The sequence below is a fragment of the Cervus elaphus genome, chromosome 9 (assembly GCF_910594005.1).
Source record: "Cervus elaphus chromosome 9, mCerEla1.1, whole genome shotgun sequence".
In the NCBI taxonomy this organism is placed as follows: Eukaryota; Metazoa; Chordata; class Mammalia; order Artiodactyla; family Cervidae; genus Cervus; species Cervus elaphus.
This window is the reverse complement of record NC_057823.1, coordinates 18,074,523-18,093,000: the sequence shown is the minus strand read 5'-3', so window position 1 is coordinate 18,093,000 and position 18,478 is coordinate 18,074,523. Positions and strand designations below refer to the sequence as shown.

At 54.3% G+C, this 18,478-nt stretch overlaps 1 protein-coding gene across 9 annotated transcripts in view; it reads right to left on the bottom strand.

The window, feature by feature from the left end:
• Positions 1–18,478, bottom strand: part of SMARCA4 (SWI/SNF related, matrix associated, actin dependent regulator of chromatin, subfamily a, member 4) — a 91,061-nt gene that overhangs the window by 17,948 nt on the left and 54,635 nt on the right. For 3 of the 9 annotated variants that reach the window (XM_043911544.1, XM_043911546.1, XM_043911545.1), the window contains exons 21-30: positions 18,142–18,249; positions 16,815–16,901; positions 15,750–15,796; positions 14,260–14,426; positions 11,268–11,431; positions 8,984–9,211; positions 8,580–8,678; positions 8,236–8,313; positions 7,388–7,606; positions 2,901–3,163 (exon numbers count right to left, since the gene is read on the bottom strand). In XM_043911544.1, the coding sequence (XP_043767479.1) occupies positions 2,901–3,163; positions 7,388–7,606; positions 8,236–8,313; positions 8,580–8,678; positions 8,984–9,211; positions 11,268–11,431; positions 14,260–14,426; positions 15,750–15,796; positions 16,815–16,901; positions 18,142–18,249 (1,460 nt within the window). The remainder of the gene's footprint in view (positions 1–2,900; positions 3,164–7,387; positions 7,607–8,235; positions 8,314–8,579; positions 8,679–8,983; positions 9,212–11,267; positions 11,432–14,259; positions 14,427–15,749; positions 15,797–16,814; positions 16,902–18,141; positions 18,250–18,478) is intronic. The other 6 variants (XM_043911551.1, XM_043911553.1, XM_043911552.1 and 3 more) reach the window with 3 other exon arrangements.

Genomic DNA, 18,478 nt, shown 5'->3' with positions numbered 1-18,478 from the left:
GCATGGAACCCGGCCGCCCGCACTGGTTCACTTAGCCAGTGGACCACCAGGGAAGCCCTGTTTTTTTTTTTAACCGAGATGTAGCCTGCTATGGGGAAATATGTACATCTGAGGTGTACTCCTGGTGAAGGTTTTCAAGTGCAAACCCAGATTCCAAAGTCCCAGAGGGTCCTCAGTGCCTCTTCCCTGTCAAGTCCCCCCACTGGAAGTAACCACTGACCCACACCCTCACCGTGACTGACTTCTGAACTTCCTATAACTGGAAGCGTACAGCCTGTACTTGCCAGTGGTTGCCTTCTCTCCCTCAACAAAGTGTCTGTAAGATTCTTCCACGGAGCTGACATCTGGCTGTTTCTGTAGTTGGCAGAATCCTGCTCTTCCATTAGGCCACCGTGGACATGTTCTCCTGGGGGTGGATGCTGGGCTGTTTCCTTTAGGCCAGTTGTGATCAGAGCTGCTGTGGACGCACCTATGCGTGTCTTCTGGTGGGCGTGTGCGCTCCACTAGGACTGCAGTGGCCACGTCAGAAGTGCAGCCAGTGAGCCCAGCTCTGGGAGACAATGCCCAGAGCCCGGTGCGCCCGTGAGCAGCGTGTGAGGTCCTGGGGCTCCACGTTCTTGGTGACACCGTTCTGGGGCACTATGAGGGGGCACATCACTCCCATCCACTTGTACGTTTCCTTGTTGTCATGACGTCCGTGCAGTGATCAGACCTTTTCACATGCTGATTGGTCATCAAGGCATCCTCTTCTGGGAGGTGTCTATTCACACTTTTTGCCCATTTTATTTATTTTTAAATTTCTGGCTGTGCTGGGTCTTCATTGCTGTGCATGGGCTTCTCCAATTGCGGGTTTTCTCTACTCTCTAGTTGGTGCTGAGGCTTCTCACTGTGGTGGCTTCTCTTGTTGCAGAGCACAGGCTTGATACTGCAGGATTGGTAGTTGGGGCACACTGGCTTAGCTGCCCCATGGCATGTGGGATCTTATGGACCAGGGATCCAATCCATGTCCCATGCACTTGCAGGCAGATTCTTGACCATTAGACCACCAGGAAGCCCCTCCCATTTTATTTTTATTTATTTATTTAAGGTCACTCCATATGGCAGGTGGAATCTTAGTTTTCCCACCTAGGATCAAACCTGTGCTCCCTGCATTGGGAGTGAGCACAAGGTCTTAACCTCCAGACCATCATGGAAGTCCCTTTTTTGCCTGTTTTAAAATCTGATTTTCCTTTCCCAGTCTGTAACAATTTTCACCATCTGTTAAGAAGGTGTCTTCTGATGAACAGATGTTTTTAATTTTAGTGAATTCTCACTGAAGAGTCTTCTGTTGCTAGTGGTTTCTGACCTCCTGAAGAAGTCTAGCCTCCTTCCAGGCCATGAAGGTTTTCTCCCATGTTGCTCTTTTCACATTTAAAAAAAAACAAAAAAACCTTTACTGAAATACAGCTCATTTACATCACATTTGTCTATCATCCATTAAAAATTAATACATGTGTGCAGGGAAGGGAGGAGTCAAGGTTCATCTTCTCTGTCTGGATATGCCAGCAATCTGCATGATGTTCAGAAAAACCCATCGTTCCCCACTGACCTCCAAGGGTCTTTGTTTTCTCGGTTCTAATAAGGGTCTTTCGGAAGAATATTATTAGGAAGAAAACACCAGGGTCTGTCATTTTCATTGGATTTTTGTACATTCCATATTTTGAATAATTGTTGGTCTACATTTCTTCTTCTTTGTGGAATCTGCCTCAGAGGTGAAGTCTCCAAATGAGTTTGATGTTTTGTTCTCAACAATGACACAGATTACATTTTTAGGCCCAGCAGTTGAACTTGAATCTGCCTCTTCTCCACTTCATCCTTTGTTTCTCTTCTAATGACAGAAAATTCTTAGCACAATTTGCATTCTTTATTTGGGTTCTATGACAGTCACTACTCACCCCAAAATTCACGCTAACAGCTTCTCCAAGGGATGCCCCCTGGGCTCACACCTTGACACATCTTGACTTAATTCCCCTCCTACTTTGCTTGTGACTAACTGCTAAGCATTACTATAAATTCAAGTTGCAAAACCTTCCTGCCATGGGGACAGCCTTACTGACCTGGATGCAGCAGGAAGCGGAAGAGACACTGGGGGGCTGAAGGATGACCCTGGCTGCCCCACCTGCACTCAACCTGCCCTAGGTGGGCAGGACATGCACACATCTCCTGGGAGGGCTGTGAGAGAGCCATGATTTTCTTATTCTGCTTTTTTCGTCTTTTTCACTAGCCCACACCACATAGCATGTGGGATCTTAGTTCCCTGACCAGGGATCGAACCCATGTCCCCTGCAGGGTAGCACAGAGCATTAACCGCTGGACCACCAGGAAGTCCCTGTTTTTCTTAAGGAGAGCTCCTGATCCACTCAGGACCCTCACTGATGCAGAAAGCACACGGTCTCCTCTTTGGTATCTCTCTGAGGACAGGGGCCCTGGTCTATGTCTTCTCAACAAGCAGCTGACCTGCGATGACCCAGGGAGACGACAGCAGGCGGGAAGAGGGCAGCGAGGGCGGGGGCAGGTGTCTAAAGGAGACCCCTGGCTCTCTGCTCCAGCCACAGGAGCCTCCTCACCACGGGCCACTGGCCACGTGATCGGCCTCCATCACAGCAGACACCCTTGTCCTCCACTCACCCCACTGTGGGGCCCCTCCTGGAGCACTGGCCCCAGACCTGCCCTCCTCAGGGCTCCTCTCAAAGGTCACCTCCCTGCCCTCTCATCAGGCTGACACTGTCTCCCCTCTTCCAGGACGTGAACGTCATGTCCCACGAGGGCAGAGACTCTGAGACGGAGAACCAACCAGAGCTTGCGGAGTGACTGCCCTGGAGGCAGAGGGCTCACAGGGCCCCCCCGGAGCCCCCACTTACCTGTCCTTGTACTTGATCACGGCATCCACGATCTTCTTCATCTTCTTGGTGAGGTTGGGCGGGTTAGGGGAGAGCTTCTCAGCAGGTGGCCGGCCGCGCTTCTTCTGCTTTTTGCTCTCGTCGTCCTTATCACGGCTGCGGGTGCTGGTGGTCGGGGTGGAGGGGCCGGCGTCGCTGTCTCGCTTGCGCTTCCGTGACGATTTCTTCTGCCGGACCTCCTCTTCGATCTCCTCCAGCGTGCCCTCCTCGATGGCCTTCAGGGTCAATAGTGGTAAAAATAGGACAGCCAGCACCGAGGTCGACAAGCAGAGGCCGCGCGCAGACCTGGGGGCCCAGTGGGGGGCCCAGCTCTGCCTCCCCAACCCCGTCCTTCACGGACATACGGCGTCTGTGACAAGTTGAAGAGTCACAGTCTCATGGTGCAGAGCCGCAAAGACTGGGCTCCTGTCAGCCCTCCACCGGGAGGTGACCTAGTCAACACTGTGCCCCAGACCTGCCATGTTGTTAAACAATTGTGCTAAGACCCACATCCCACAGAATCAAACGCTTCAAACACTGTCAAGCGTGCAGTTCGGTGGTATCAGGGACATTCCCACAGTGGGGTCACCACCACCATCCACCTGTCTGTGCACAACTGAGGCGGCAGTGGGACAGAGCCCCAGACCACACCATGACCCATCGTTTTGCTCACTAAGTTGTCCTAGATAATAATTTCCTCTCATTTTTCAGCAACACAATTTTTAATGCCTATTAAGTATTTCCTCGCACAGTGGGCCTTAATGGAACTTCTGCTCTCGGGCAATTTAGGTTCTTTCCAAGTTGGGGTGGGATGGGGTGAGGGGGTGGGCTGTTTTTAAGTAATGCCATGACCAGACATATGTCTGTCTTTCAGATAGCTTCCTGGTAGTGAAACTGCTGAGTTGAAGGACATGAACGTGAATGTTCATTTTAAAATAGTTCCGACTGATGAATTCTCAAAGGTAATAACTAACCTGAACACCCAGTCAGAGGAAGCCAGGTGTCCAGGGGAGCTTGGAATCAGAAATGGGAGGGGGGCCTGGAGCCAAAAGGAGGCACTGGGTACTCATCTCAGTGACTCGCTGCAACTGTGAGCAGGCGGGGGCCAGGCACTGACCACCGCCCCCTGTGGAGGGGAGACAGTCACACCCCCCCCAAACACGGTGACAAGTGTGCAGAGTGCCATGGGAGGGTGAGTGGAGCCCTGAGGGTGCGGCAGCTGATGTGTCCTTGTCGGGGGCGGCAAGTGCTTCCCAGAGTGGGGCACGTCAGATCCGAGGGCGGAGGGCAGTGGGAGGAGGTATCCAGGCTAAAGGAGTAGCACGGGGGGCACAGAGTGGGCAGGAGGGCCTGAGAGCAGGCTGGCCCAGGGGAGGGCACGCAGTGGGCTGAAGCGTGTCCCCTCTAATCTGTATCTACCTGGAACCTCAGAGTGGCATCTTATGGAATAACAGGATCTATGCACACATAATAACTTAAGGATTGAGATGAGACCATCCTCTGTTAGGGTGGACCAGACTCAAGGAGACAGTAAAGGTCATACAAAGAGACTCTGGGGGCATCCATGTGAAGATGGAGGCAGAGACGTGAGAGACGCGGCCACAAGCCAAGGAATGCTGGGGCCACCGCAAGCTGGAAGAGGCAAGGAAGGAGCCCTGAGACAGAACACAGCCCTGCTGACGCCTCGATTTCAGACTTCCAGCCTGCGGAACTGTGAGAAGTTGAATTCCTGTTGTGTTAAAGTCACTCCCTCCATGGTCATTACTACAGGAGGCTCTGGTCCTACACCCAAGACATGTGGGTCAGCGCAGCAGGGAAAGAAGCAGGCACATTCTGAAGGGTCTGGGTACACACAGGGCCACAGAGGCTGCCAGAGAAGCGGTGCCAATTCCATGTCCACACCTAAGACCGAGGAGTGCTGTTTTGGGTAAATCTCTCTATTAATGCAAATTTTACTGACTATGAACTACTGAAAAAAAAAGGATGTTATCCAATGGGAAAAATAGTCTTTCCAACAATGGTGCTGGGATGACAAGAGGCCACATGCAAAAGCATGGATCTGGACCCTGACCCCATGCCAAAGGCAAAAGTTAACTCAGAAAGGATCATGGACCTAAATGTAAGAGCTCAAACTCTAAAAGGCTTGAAAGAAAACACAGGGGTAAAACTGTGACCTTCAGTGTGGCAATGGACTGACTCTCAGACATGATACCAAGGCCAAAAAACAAATTTGACTTCATCAGAATTTAAATTCCTGTGCTACAGAGGACACCGTCAAGACAGTGAAAAACAAAAACCAAAACCATCCCACAGAACAGGAGAAAATATTTGAAAATCATATGCCTGATAAGAGGCTTTTAAAGAAGATCTACAAATGGCCAACAAGCACATGAAAAGGGGCTTGACACCGTGAGCACCCCTGGAAATGCAATTAAAAGCCACAGATACCACTGCACACCCACTAGAATGGATGGCATCAAAAAGGCAAACAGGACCTCCCTGGCAGTCCAGCAGTAAAGACTCTGAGCTTCAAATGCAAGGAGTACTGGTTTGATCCCCAGTCAGGGAACTAAGATCCTACATGCCACCTGGAACAGCCAAAGCCAAAAATAAAAGTATCAGTGAGGATGTGGAGAAAGTGAAATCCTCCTGTGTTGCTGGTAGGAATGTAAAATGGTTCACCCACTTTGGAAAAGAGTTTTTGTCCCTTCAAAGGTTAAATAGAGAATGACCATTTGATCCATTCCTTGGCATCCACCCCAGAGAAATCAAAACATGTGTCCACAATATTTGTATACACAAATGTCCACAGTGTATTATTCATAACAGCCGAAAAACAGAAACAACCCCAATGATATCTATCCATTGATGACTGGATACACAAACGTTGTACTATATACCACATAATGGTATATCATTCAGCCATAAAAAGAATGAACTCTTGATGTGTGCTAGAATCTAAATGAACCTGGAAAACATCATTTTCCTAAGTGAAAGAAGCCTGACATCAAAGGATCATGTATTCCATGATTTTACAGGTGGAAAATGTCCTAAATAGTCAAAATTACTATTGACAGAAAGTTATTTAGAGAATCTAAAGGGATGGGAAGATAGCTAAAGAGGAAAGGGTTTCTTTGAGGGGAGAAAGGTCTAGACTTCATCTGTGGTGACAGTGTCACAACTCTGTGAACATACCAAAATCACTGGATTGTGCATCTTAAGTGGGTGAATTCCGTGGTATGTAAGTTATTCCTCAAAAAAGGTAGAGGAAGAAATGTGTGCAAATTATTATTATACACAAGTGGGTGGATTTTTTTTTAAAAGGTGTGCATGCGTGTTCAGTCATGTCCGATGCTTTACAACCCCATGAACTGTCACCCTCCAGGCTCCTCTGTCCACGGGATTTTCCAGGGAAGAATACAGGAGTGAGTTACCATTTCCTCCTCCAGGGGATCTTTCCGACCCAGGAATCTAATCTGTGTCGCCTGCATTGAAGAGGGATTCTTTGCCACTGAGCCACCTGGGAAGCCCTTTTCAAGGGCTCCCACTGCCTTAGCAATGCAGGGCTGGCAGACGTCCCATGGGAGCTATAAGGTCTACGGCTGGGCTGACGTCAGAGCCCCAAGCTGAGGGCTGGAGACAGGACACCCCAGTTGCCTGAGTTTTGTAGGTTTCTTGCCTGGCATGCTTCAGTAGCTCCCTCTGGTGCATAGCTCAGTGCGTGAGCTTGCAAATCTCGGGTGTTCTGAGGTCTCAGGAGAGGATCAGGGCCACCCGGCCTCACGGCTGAGGAAACGTCATGACCACAGTTAATCGAGGGGAACCCCGGGGTGTGTGATCAGAGGCCTGGGGTGCAACTGCTCATTCCAGGGTGTGGCAACCAGCAGGGCGTAGCCGAAAGCCGCCACCTGCCCTCTGCGAGCATTGTTTCAGGGACAACAATTTGAAGGCTAGACTCTCAGTCGTCACCTCTACACTCAGAGCTCTGGGGTGGGGGTGGGCTCTGATGTGTCACAGTAACCCAGATGCTGACCTCGGTGCTGGGCCCTGGGCTGGGGGGGCGGGGGGCGCCCACTCCCTCCTCCCTTGCAGCTCCCAGGGGTGATGCGCCCACATCAGGGTCACCTGACCCCATTAGCACTCCCAACGATCTCACAGGGAGATGTGACATCCCTACTCTAGCCCTGGGTCCTCTGGCCAGCCCCCTGCGGAGGTCACCAAAAGTTTCCTTTAACCTGACACATGAAAGGCCAGCTCCACCCAGCACTGGGTTCGAGCGGCTCAGAAGCCTCACGGGTGTGCCTGCCATGGTTCAACAGGAGGAACTGAGTGAACCTGAGCCCACGTGTGAAGGCCTGCCGTCGTCCGTACTGAGAGCGGCTAAGGGCGATGCCCGGGGTTTGCACGTAGGCCCCGCCCAGCGGCCACGTTGTGCGCCTGAGCCCCTCGCGGCCCTCTCCGGCATGTACCTTGAGCCACTGCTTCTCAGTCAGCGAGTCACTGTAGTCCACCTCCTTGCGGTGACGCGAGCCACGGCCGAACATCTTCTCCTCCTCCTCCTCACAGGTCAGCCGTTCCACCTCGGCGTCATCCTTGATGATCCACGAGGGGAGCTCGTCCTCCTCCATGAGCCGTGGCTTCCGCTTGGGGTTGCGGGCCTCCTCACGCCGGCGGTCCAGGTCCATGCGCTGTGGGGTGTGGGGCCAGGGAAGCATTAGCCCAGGGACGGCTGGCAGGCACACGCAGGGTACCCTGCCTGGGGACCCAGTTACATGGGAATGGGGTTTTGCAGCAGCCAAACTGGCCGAGCTCTCAGGTCAGACCCTGGCTGGGACTCTGCTGTGGGGCAGAGAGAACTGGGAAGGACGCAGAGGTGACGGAAGCGGGGCTGAAATAGGATGGCGGTTCCATGGACAGCCTCATTGGGAGGCACAGGCCCGCTGAGGCTAAGGGCGCCTTGGATTCCACACCCACGGAGGGCGAGGGACATCCGAGACCGAGGCCCAATTCAGTCCCTCGGCCCGGGACAGGGTGATGCCCTCTGAAAGGGAAAGAGCCTCAAGGACAATAGGCACCAGCAGGACGGTGTGCTCGGGTATACTTCCATCCCTATGACACGCTTAGGAGACCACAGGACAAAGAGTGGTCAGTTAGGTGTCATCTGCAGGCCACTCAGAGGGCTGCCCCGGCTCCAGTAGTGCTGGGGACGCCGGTGTCACTGAGACCCCTCGGTCTGCTGGGTGTCGGCAGGGAGGGCGCGTGAGCCCCACACTCCACGGTCTGTTCAGGTGGGAAAGCCAGTGCCCACGGCGCTCACCATGAACAGGTCGAACTCCTCCTCGTGCCGGGCTATCATCTGGTTCACCGTCTCGTCGTCAGGCACCTCGTCTTCTTCCTACAAGACGTCACATGTTTAGTCTGGCTGCGGGGGGGCCGGGGTGGGCGGCGGCGGCGGCCGGGCTCGGAGGCGAGCGGCGGCAGTCCGTGGGAGAGGAGCTGGCGGTCCCTGGTCCGGCTGCGGTGGATGGGGACCCACGCGGCAGCGATGAGGCACACACGCACACGCACACGCACGCTCCGTGGGGTCAGGGCCCTCTGCTGGCCGTCTCAGCCGAGAAGCCGAGGATTGAATGGGCGTGGAGACTGAACTACCCCGCTCACCTTTAGAGGTGGCTCCTCCGAGTCGGGGTTGACGCCCGCTGGCGGAGGGGCAGTGTGGGCGAAGCTGGCACTGCCGCTGCCCGTGCTGCAGTGTCTGCTCTGTGGATAGATAGAGGACTTCAGTCTCCAGGGCTATCAATCCGGCGTCTTTCACCAGCAGTTGTTTTTTTTTTTTTTAATAATAATAATAATAAAAAAAAAAAAACCACTTCAAAGAAAAAGCAAGTATACTCATCGTCTTTCCTTTCAGCCCACACTCCCTTTACTCCAAAGGGATGCAAAAAAAAAAAAAAAAAAGAAAAAGAAAAAGTGCAAAAAAAGGTAAAAAAAAAAACAAAAACGAAAGCCGCTCATGCGTCCACCACTCACGCTGGGGAGGGGGTCGGGGCCGGTGCTGCGCTCACCTCGTCCTGCTCCTCGTGCTCCAGGATGGCCTGCAGGAAGGCACGCCGCTCGTGGCTGGAGGACTTCTGGTCAAACATGCCGGCCTGGATCACCTTCTGGTCCACATTGAGCTTGTACTTGGCCGCGGCCAGGATCTTCTCCTCCACGCTGTTGACCGTGCACAGGCGGAGCACCCGCACCTCGTTCTGCTGCCCAATGCGGTGGGCACGGTCCTGCGCCTGCAGGTCCTGGGGGTGGGGGTGGGGGGAGATGCCATCAGCCCCGGATGTTTAAGGGGGAGTCAGGACACTGCATGCTGCTGGGAGACACACAAGCGCTCGCCTGGCCGGCAGCTGAATAGCCAGGAAACTTCAGGAACGAGACCTGGAGCCTGCACCAAGGGGACTTCACCCTGAGATCCTGCAAAAGCGTCACTTTCTGCCTTAACTGGAACTTGGCAAATACTCGGGAAGAAAGTGTGGTTTTAAAAGGCCGCCTGAGGGGTTATATTCTTGAGCAGCTCCCGTCACATTGCACAGGGCCCACTGCTGTGCAACTAGGCCCCCGGTGGGGCCGCATCACTGACAGCACTGTTCACAGAATGACGCCGAAGCTGCGCACCACACCAGGTCGATGCCTGCTTTGACTGGGGGCCCTGCTGCTTCCTTGCCAGGCCACCCCGGGCCCAGGTCCCGCCCGTCTAGCCTTGGGAGCCACTGCTAACACCAACCCCTCTCGTGGTTTCTGTGTGTGCGAGGGGCCAATGGGCAACGGATGCCCTGTGCCTGGTGTGGAGCAAACGCCAGGAGAGTGGGAGGCGCGGGGCCAACACCATCTGTCACCCCGTGAGCCCAGAGCAGAGCCAGGGGGGCGCCTACGGAATCCTGGGTCTGGCTCCGTGTGGAGCTGACCTGGAGATCTGCATCCCACCTCTTGGGACAGCTGTGTTGCGGCCCCGGGGCTCAGCCCCCGGCTCAGCCTGCATGACCCCTGGCAGAGAGAACTGGCCCCTCATGGTACACCCCTAGCCCGCCACATGTTTCATGACCCCCAGTGCCTCCCAGTGTGGAGGAGAGGCTCCACAGAGGTCTCTCCCCCAGCTGCCTGCTGATGCGGGAAGCACACCCCCACCACCTCTTAGCAAACAGGCCAGTCATGGAAGTCCGAGTGGGAACCACTCCAACCCAGGCTGACGGCAGTGACCACCCCAGACGTTCGCTGGCATACGGGCTATGGTTCCCACGCTGATAACCAGAGCCACTGGGTGTGGGGAAGGGCTCACTCACACTGTCAACAAGAGTGAGAGCTGGGCACCCTGGTGGAGGCCACTTTGGCAGAAGCAAAAAATAGGACAGGGACAGGCCTCTGGGCCGAGATACCCCAACTCTCACTCGGCCTGGGCCTGGCCAGTGCTCCGAGAGAGAGGGACAGCAGGGCTCCACGAGAGGACAGTGGTCAGGCCGAGAAACAGAAAACATGGACACCTGCCAACTGGGGTTTGAGTTAAAAGGCCTGGGGCCGCCATACACCAGGAAGGCTGGCCGCTGAGGATGCACTGGGGATAGGCTTGGTGCACTTGCATGGATATGTGAACACACCAGCCGGTGGCAGGAAGAGACACGTGCTGGAACACTCCAGGTTCACACCAAAGCCGGAGCATCTGTGCATGCAAAGATGGAGGCTGGCGTGTGCTCAGTGTAGAGTGGGAGTGGCGGGGAAGGGAAAAAAACGCACATTTCCGTTTGTTACTTTCAGTTACTGGTATTTGCGTTTGAAAGAACTACGGGCATGGAGCCCCATGCAGGCGTGCGGACAAGACAGCAGAGGAGCAGTGCAAGGAGCACACAACGGCGCCCCAGTGAGGGGGCCAGCGTGAGGGCTGGGCCAGGACACGGCCAGGAAGGACCCCCTGGTAACAGGACCCTCACTACCAGCCACATGACTGGGGCATTTTCCATTTTCTCTGCACATCTATGTGACGCCAGGATTGTTCTTTTCCCCCTTCTTTTGGATGGTGCCACACAGCTTATGAGAGCCCAGTCCCCAGACCAAGGACTGAACCCAGGCCCTCAAGCAGTGGAAATGTGGAGTCCTAACCACTGGACAGCCGGGGAATTTTAAGAAAAAATTTTTTAAAATAACGGTGGAACACGTATTTTTTCATAATCAGAGCAAAGAACTAGTTTGAGAAACTTCCCTCTGCACCTCTCTCCAGGTGCGGCCAGGGCTCTAGGAAAAGGTCAGGAGCCCGCCGCACACTCACACCAGGGGGCACGGTCACTGCCAGGGCGTGCACGCTGTTACCTGGTGGGGGTTCCAGTCACTGTCAAATATGATCACAGTGTCAGCCGACTGGAGGTTCAGACCCAGGCCCCCGGCCCGGGTGCTGAGCAGGAAGATGAAGTACTCGGAGCCGGGCTCGTTGAAGGTTTTCAGCAGCATCCCCCGGTCCTCCGCTTTCGTGGTTCCTGCCACGTGGGTAGACCAGGGTTAGCAGGGCGACCGAGGGAGGAGACACAGACGGACACCTGCATCAGGGAGCGGCGACCACACCCACCACCATCCAACCAATGGCTGCGGACTCTGACTGACGAGTAGCTTGGATCTAAGGTGACACCACTGACCGCAGTCGGCCCGCCCCAGAAGAAAACGAGCCCCCCACGTGAACTGGGGCTGCTGCAGGCGCTAGACAGGCAGGCACTGGGGCACAGGGCTGGTACCCAGCAGACACCCAGGCAACAGGCTGACCCCTGAGCGCTGCTGGAACCAGCTGTCCGGGGGTGGTGGGAGGCGCTGCAGTGGCGCTGTTTCAATGCACCTCTCCGAACCCACGAGGGGCCTCTGGGTGAACACACGGTGCTGCTACGGGTAACGAGCGACTGGTCAGAGGCTGGAGCCTGCCTCCATGCCCCTGTGGTGGGTTTCCTCCATTCACAAAGGGAATCGTCTATACAGGCAAGCACACTGGACTGTACAATGGTGGTATGTCTCTCTCTGGGCAGGATGGCTCGCCGCTTCGTGAAGCCACAGCAACTCGAATGTGAGGGCCCAGGGCGTGATCCTCGGAGGGGCATCTAAGCTCCTCAGGCTCCTATCAACTCAAAGCAAAGGTGCCTCCGGTGAAACCAGGTGTCATTTTTGGTGCTGTTTCTAGCCACTCGCCTACACATCAGGATGAACAGCATAGAGGCCCAAGGTCCATGGCACCTGGGCTGTCCTGGCTCCTAGGAGGGGCTGAGGCCTCGGGCACAGCTGGGGCAGGGTCAGGTCAAGGGGCTGCTCCGGTACCCCCGGCTGCAACCTCACTCTCAGCACTCTTACAGCAGAAGGTTCCACTCCCCATGTCACTGAGCTCCCCAACCCTTTGCTGTTCCTTCTGGGGGGTGGCGGGCAGAGAGGCCTATGGGATCTTAGTTCCCCGACCAGGGACTGAGCCCATGCCTCCAGCAGTAGAAACATAGAATCCTAATCACTGGACCCCCAGGGTTTTCTTTCCCAGAGTTTCCGCCCATGTGGAAGTGACCACATGAAATGCCAGAGACGCAACCATGGTCCAGCAAACAGAAGTCCTCACTTACACAGAGGACTCACATCATGGACAGAAAAGGTGGTTGGGGGGGCAAGTGGACAGATACTCGGGTGGGAGGGAACATGCTCTCGGCCTGTCCACTAGGGGGTGGGACGGTGTCACCATTGTGAAAGCTCAGACCCTACAGAGGCCAGCGCACTGAGGGAAGGGCAAAGGCTGGGGTGGCGTTGTCTGGCCACACAGGCCTTGGCACGGACGCAGCTTTCAGCCTCAGGACACGTGATCACCTGACGAAGGCTGTGTTTGTAAGGGTTACCCTGGATGGAATTCTAAGAACAGTTGAAAGAAGTCAAGACAGAGATGCAGCAAAGGTTCTGGGCGGGAGTGGGGAGGGCCGATTCTGACGGACAGGTCCACCCAGCAACCACAAGTTAACGGTCTGAAAATCCACAGTACCACGAGAGGCACCGAGAAACACACACAGGGGCAGAGAGGTTTGGGATCTCCAACCATGGATGCAGCTTGTACGAGCTTAGACAAAGTCTTGCAGAAATGTGGTCTACCCCACGCTTCTTAACTGTTTACCCCAGTGGGTCTCAAGTCTTTTTCAAATGTTATTTTTTTATGTGAATTAATTTTTTAAAAGTCCTTACTGAATTTGTTACAGTACCGCTTGTGTTTTATGTTCTGTTCTGGAGGTCCCAAGGTACATGGGAATCTTAGCTTCCGACCAGGGATTGAACCCGCACCCCCTGCATTTTAAAGTGAAGTCTTGAGTGATTCCCTGGGCCCAGCAAAAAAAAAAATAAATAAATAAAGTGAAGTCTTAGCCACTGGACCACCAGGGAAGTTTCCCCAAGTCCGTTTTTTCTTGAGAGCCCCATTCACTCCACCTTATGGAGAGTGGGGGGCTCCCTCTAGATCCGACACGTGTCGGATCAGGAATCCTGCACACAGCCAGCACTGTGCTCAGCCCCACCTCCCCAGGACTCCCTTGTGCTGGCAACAAGGCAGGAGCCAGGCTTCTGACAGTCACAGGCCAGTGTGGTTCCCAATGGACACGCCCCTATCACCCCTGCAACATCTGGATCCCTCCATCCTGCCCTTTCCTGCTTCTCCTGGTGCTTGTGGTTCTGGCATGGATAGGTCTGATTTCAGCCCCAGAGCCATCAGGGCAGTGGAGAAGGGGTGCATATCGCTCACAGCAGTCGAATGAAAGCTCACCCCAGACCTCTGGGGGGAAAGACAAATTGCTTCTCTGTTGGGGACATTCCTATTTCTGTGGGTGGAAGAAAAGCCTGGAACGGATGATTGACAATGAAGCCAACCTGGAGGACAAAGGAGCTGAGAGCCCCAGAAAAGCTCCTCTAACACCATCTGGGTACCTGTATCCAGCTGTGCCTGAATCAAGCTTGCCCTTAAAGTTAAGTTATGTGAGTCACAGGCTTTCTTCCCTATGCCCACAGGATATGAGTTTCTGTCACTTCCCACTAAAATTAGTCTATGGGATATACATCAGCCACTGGACCCAGCGTTACGGTGCAAGGACTTTAAGCCTCACGTTCAGGAGACCAGCACGCTACTCCCAGCACCCCTCCCAGTCCCACAAGCCTGTGTCACTGAGCATGCCACTATATCCACTCCCAACACTAGGCCTGGCGTCTCTGGGCCTTGCCCTGCCTCACGGGGGAGGGCAAATCCACCAGCTTTGGCAGCGGTGGATAACAAGGCCCTTTCAAACACATCTCTCTCCCCGGCCACACTCACCATCGAGCCTGAGGTATTTAAAGCCGCGATATGCAAAATAGTCTTCCATGATGGTCATGAGGGAGGTCATCTGACAGAACAGCAGCACTTTGTGGTTGGTGGCCCGGAGTTTGGGAAGAATTCTATCGAGCAGCTCGAATTTCCCTGAGGCTCGGTACAGGTCCAGCCTGGGGAGGGTGGGGGCAGGGAAGGACACACAGGACGTGAACCACAGTGCCCTGAAGGTGGGCAGAGGACATGTGTTCCCACCCACTACCTGTCCAGTCCTGGGTGGGCTGGCCACCAAGTCCAAGGGCTCACGAATGTCTCCCCTTGGCAGACTACCCAGCCCCCAAAGTTTCAGCGGAGCCATTCCAATCCAACTAAAATAAACTCAGGCCACCCTAAGTCAAGTGAAAGTGTTAATCACTCAGTTATGTCCAACTCTTTCTGACCCCATGGACTGTAACCCACCAGGCTCCTCTGTTCTTAGGATTCTCCAGGCAAGAATACTTGCCATTTCTTTCTCCAGGGGATCTTCCTGACCAGAGATCAAACCCCAGTCTCCTGCATTCCGGGAAGACACTTTACCATCTGAGCCACCAGGGAAGCCCCCCAGGTCAAGGGTGATTGTGGGATTACAGAGCAACTAGGATCCTTGTAAGAGTGAGAAGAAGGGCTGAGGGCCGCCACGGCTTTGGTCATTCATTCTCAGTTTAGAGGTATGAAAACGGGCCGGGGGCAGGGTGATATGGCTGCCGACCTGCCAGGGCCAGGACTCAAGGCCAGGTCTGTGGGACCCCATCATGTAATTTGATACAAAAAAAAATGACACAGCAAAATGACCTTTGGCTCTTTCATTCAGGGCTCCTGCTCTAAGAAATAGTTTACTATCTCAGAGAAGTGATGGTGGCTTTAGCGCTGAGAATGTTTTAAGAGTAAAACCTTGAGGCTATATCTGAGCCCGATGCTAAGGCCGAACCAAGCCGGGGCTGCACTTTATAAACAATACTGGGGAAAACACCCCCACGGCAAGGTGGGTGCCACACTGTATAAAGTATCTCTCTCCTGGTGGGCAGAGTTTAGCCTCAAGAGTGTTGAGGGAAGCTGTCACGGGTCACAGAGCCCAGAAGGGGAAGAGTGGGACCTGGAAGCAATGTCTGGTCAACTCTCAAATTTCAGACTTTTTTTAAAATTTGGCTGCACTGAGTCCTAGCTGCGGCATGCAGGATTTTAATTGTAGCAGATGCAACGCAGCTTCCTGAACAGCGATCGAACACAGGCCCTCCGTATTTGGAGCACAGTCTTAAACCACTGGACCACCATGTTAAGTCCCTGAAAGTGCAGAATTTTTATTCTCTTCTTTGGGCTCATCTATGTTTTTTAAGTTTTTTACCAGGAATATACTGCCTTTGAAAGCAGACAACTATGACAACAGAAACAAAGTCAACCACAGAGAGAAACACAGTGGACCATCCATCCCCATCCCGTTAAGTGAGGGAGATTCTCACCCTTGGACGATGCCGCCGGTAAACCCCAAGTGCTCGGAAAAGGACTCCTGTAATGCAATGAGATGTGGGTCAGTGGGGGCAAGAACAGGTGTCCTGGCCCCACACCTCCAAGCCCACCCACAGCAGCTCCAAGACCACACAGAGGAGCTGACAACAGCTTTTCTACCCCACTGACATGCCTTCCTATATGGTCTTAACCACCAAAGGCGCGCCCAAGGACACCGCGCACCTGACACTATCTTTGGAGCACCAAGAGGGAACTGTCAGGGGATTTGCGATGACCCTGAAACTTTATGCCAGAACATGTACACATATGTGTGCTTTTCATTTAAATTTATTTGATTTTTTGGTCGCAACATGTGGCATGTGGGATTTTAGTTCCCAGACCAGGGATTGAACCTGCACCCCCTGCAGTGAAAGCGTGGAGCCTTAACCACTGGACCATCAGGGAAGTCATTATGTGTGTTTTTCAGAAGCAGGAATCCAAATTCTCAAGTGTACTGGGGCCCAGAAAGGTCACGGCTGGAGTTGTCATGAAGAGGGACATGCTCTCCACACGTTGACCTGGGATGGCCCCACACACTGCTGAGTGGGAAAGGCGAGCAGCCAACCAGCAGGGGTGGCATGACCACTCCCACCCTGGGTGGGAAGCAATTCCAGAGAACAGCCTGGAAGGCTTCGTGATCATCCCAGGTGGGACTTTCATTTCTCCCACATACTTCTTTTCTCTTTCCTTTATAAAAAAAATTTTACATATTCTTTCTGGCCACCACAGGGCCTGCAGGATCTTAGTTCCCTGACCAAGAATCAACCCCATGCCTCCGGAGTGAAACTGCGGAGTCTTAACCAGTGGGCCACCAGGAGAGTCCCTCTCTATCATATTTTCCTACACTGTTTGGATTCTTCACAATAAGGACCGGCAGAGAGAATCTCAGTAAAAAGACAAATGTACACTCATCACCTAGTTACAAATTCTTCATCTTTAAAGCTGCAGAGAGAAGTGCCCCAGCTCTGCTGGGGGAGCAGGGCCTCGTGTGGGCTGAGGCCACCCCACCTGGGCCTCACCTCGATGTGCTGGAACATGTAGGGGTGGTTGCAAATCTTCCTCAGCTGCATGATGGTGTTCATCAGGGTCTTGGTACCACCTTTGCCCTGAGGAGGCACAAGTGAAAGTGAAAGTCGCTCAGTGGTGTCCAACTCTGCGATCCCAAGAACTATACAGTCCATGGAATTCTCTAGGCCAGAATACTGGAGTGAGTAGCCTTTCCCTTCTCCAGAGGATCTTCCCAACCCAGAGATCAAACCCAGGTCTCCCACATTGCAGGCAGATACTTTACCAGCTGAGCCACGAGAGGCTCCCAAACTGGTCTTGCCTGGGGTGGGGAGAGGGTAGGGGTGGAAGGAGGACGTGGCGGGGGCAGGGCTTGTGCAGCTGGTTCCTCTTGGGGATCAGAAGCCAGCATGAAGCCAGCACTGGGGGAAGCAGAGACCCCGGGCACCCCGGAGGGTGCAGAGTGAGGAGGGGCCAGGCCAGCAAGACGAGAGGGACACACGACTGGCAAAGCGCGGAGGCCGCATCACAAACACTTTGTGATTCATAAGGCCAGCTGTGCGGGCACTGGGAGAGAGTCCCCGGGGCCTGCAGCCAGATGGGCCGTGACGGCTGAGGAAGCCCTCTGGCTTTGGGATGAAGGAAGGATGCGGGGGTGGGTGCCGTGGGCAGAGAAGTAAACCAGGGAATGGGCTGCCAAATGGCCCAGGTGAAGAAAGAGCCCAAACCAAACACGTGGAGGAGGAAACCAGGAGGCTGGGCCAAGCTCGAGGCAGAGGGCACAGAGTTGAGGGGACTGGAAGGATGGTTTCAGTCTGATGAGAAGAGGGTTGTTAGGGTAGGCCCGGGGCCTCACAGAGGCCCAGGAGGTAGCAGCCCACCTAGCCCCAACTCCTCTCCATTATAAACAAACGTCACACCAAGTTTGCATAATGACAAGGAGAAGGGACCAGTGGAGGTGGCTTGTTGGGAAGATGGGATGCACCTGAATGTTCTAACTGCTATGGTCTGTGCTGGATCCTCACTGCTAATGGACGCGCCCACAGGAGCCAGCATTTCACGAACAGAGGACCCTAGACTGCTGACTGGGGGCCGCAGGGCCCCCCTGAAAACAGGCCCTCAGCCCCTGGACTCTTAGCCTTACGGACTGAACTGAACCACACCAGCTATGATCTAAACCAAGGCCGGTCAACACCCTCAGGATCACAACCAGACGGGGCCTTGGTCACAAAAATCACCTCCCAGGAGGAGAAAGCCTGCTGGTTCCCACACACCCAGCCACTCCCAGGCTGCCCACCCGCCCACCATGGACACCCAGGTGGGACAGGGGCCCGGGCCAACCTTCTTGTCCTTCTCGGAGCCGTCGGTCAGCAGCACCCCCTTGGCCTGCATGTGCCGATAGAGCACGCGCTGCAGGGCCGACATGTCGCACTTGATGACGTACTCCACCTGTGGGTACACGCCGCTGTCAGCCGAGCCCAGGTCCCCGAGCCCAGCCTCTCAGACATCCTGGGCCCTGGCCTCTGATCACGGCACATGAGGGTGATGGTGAAGAGCCCCCACACCCAGGGGATGAGGGAAGCTGGGCTGCAGTAGATGCACGGGGCTAGAGAAATGTGGGGGCTTCCTGGGCCAGAGGGGCAACACAGCTTTCTTTCAAAGGCCTCCCCTCAGCCAG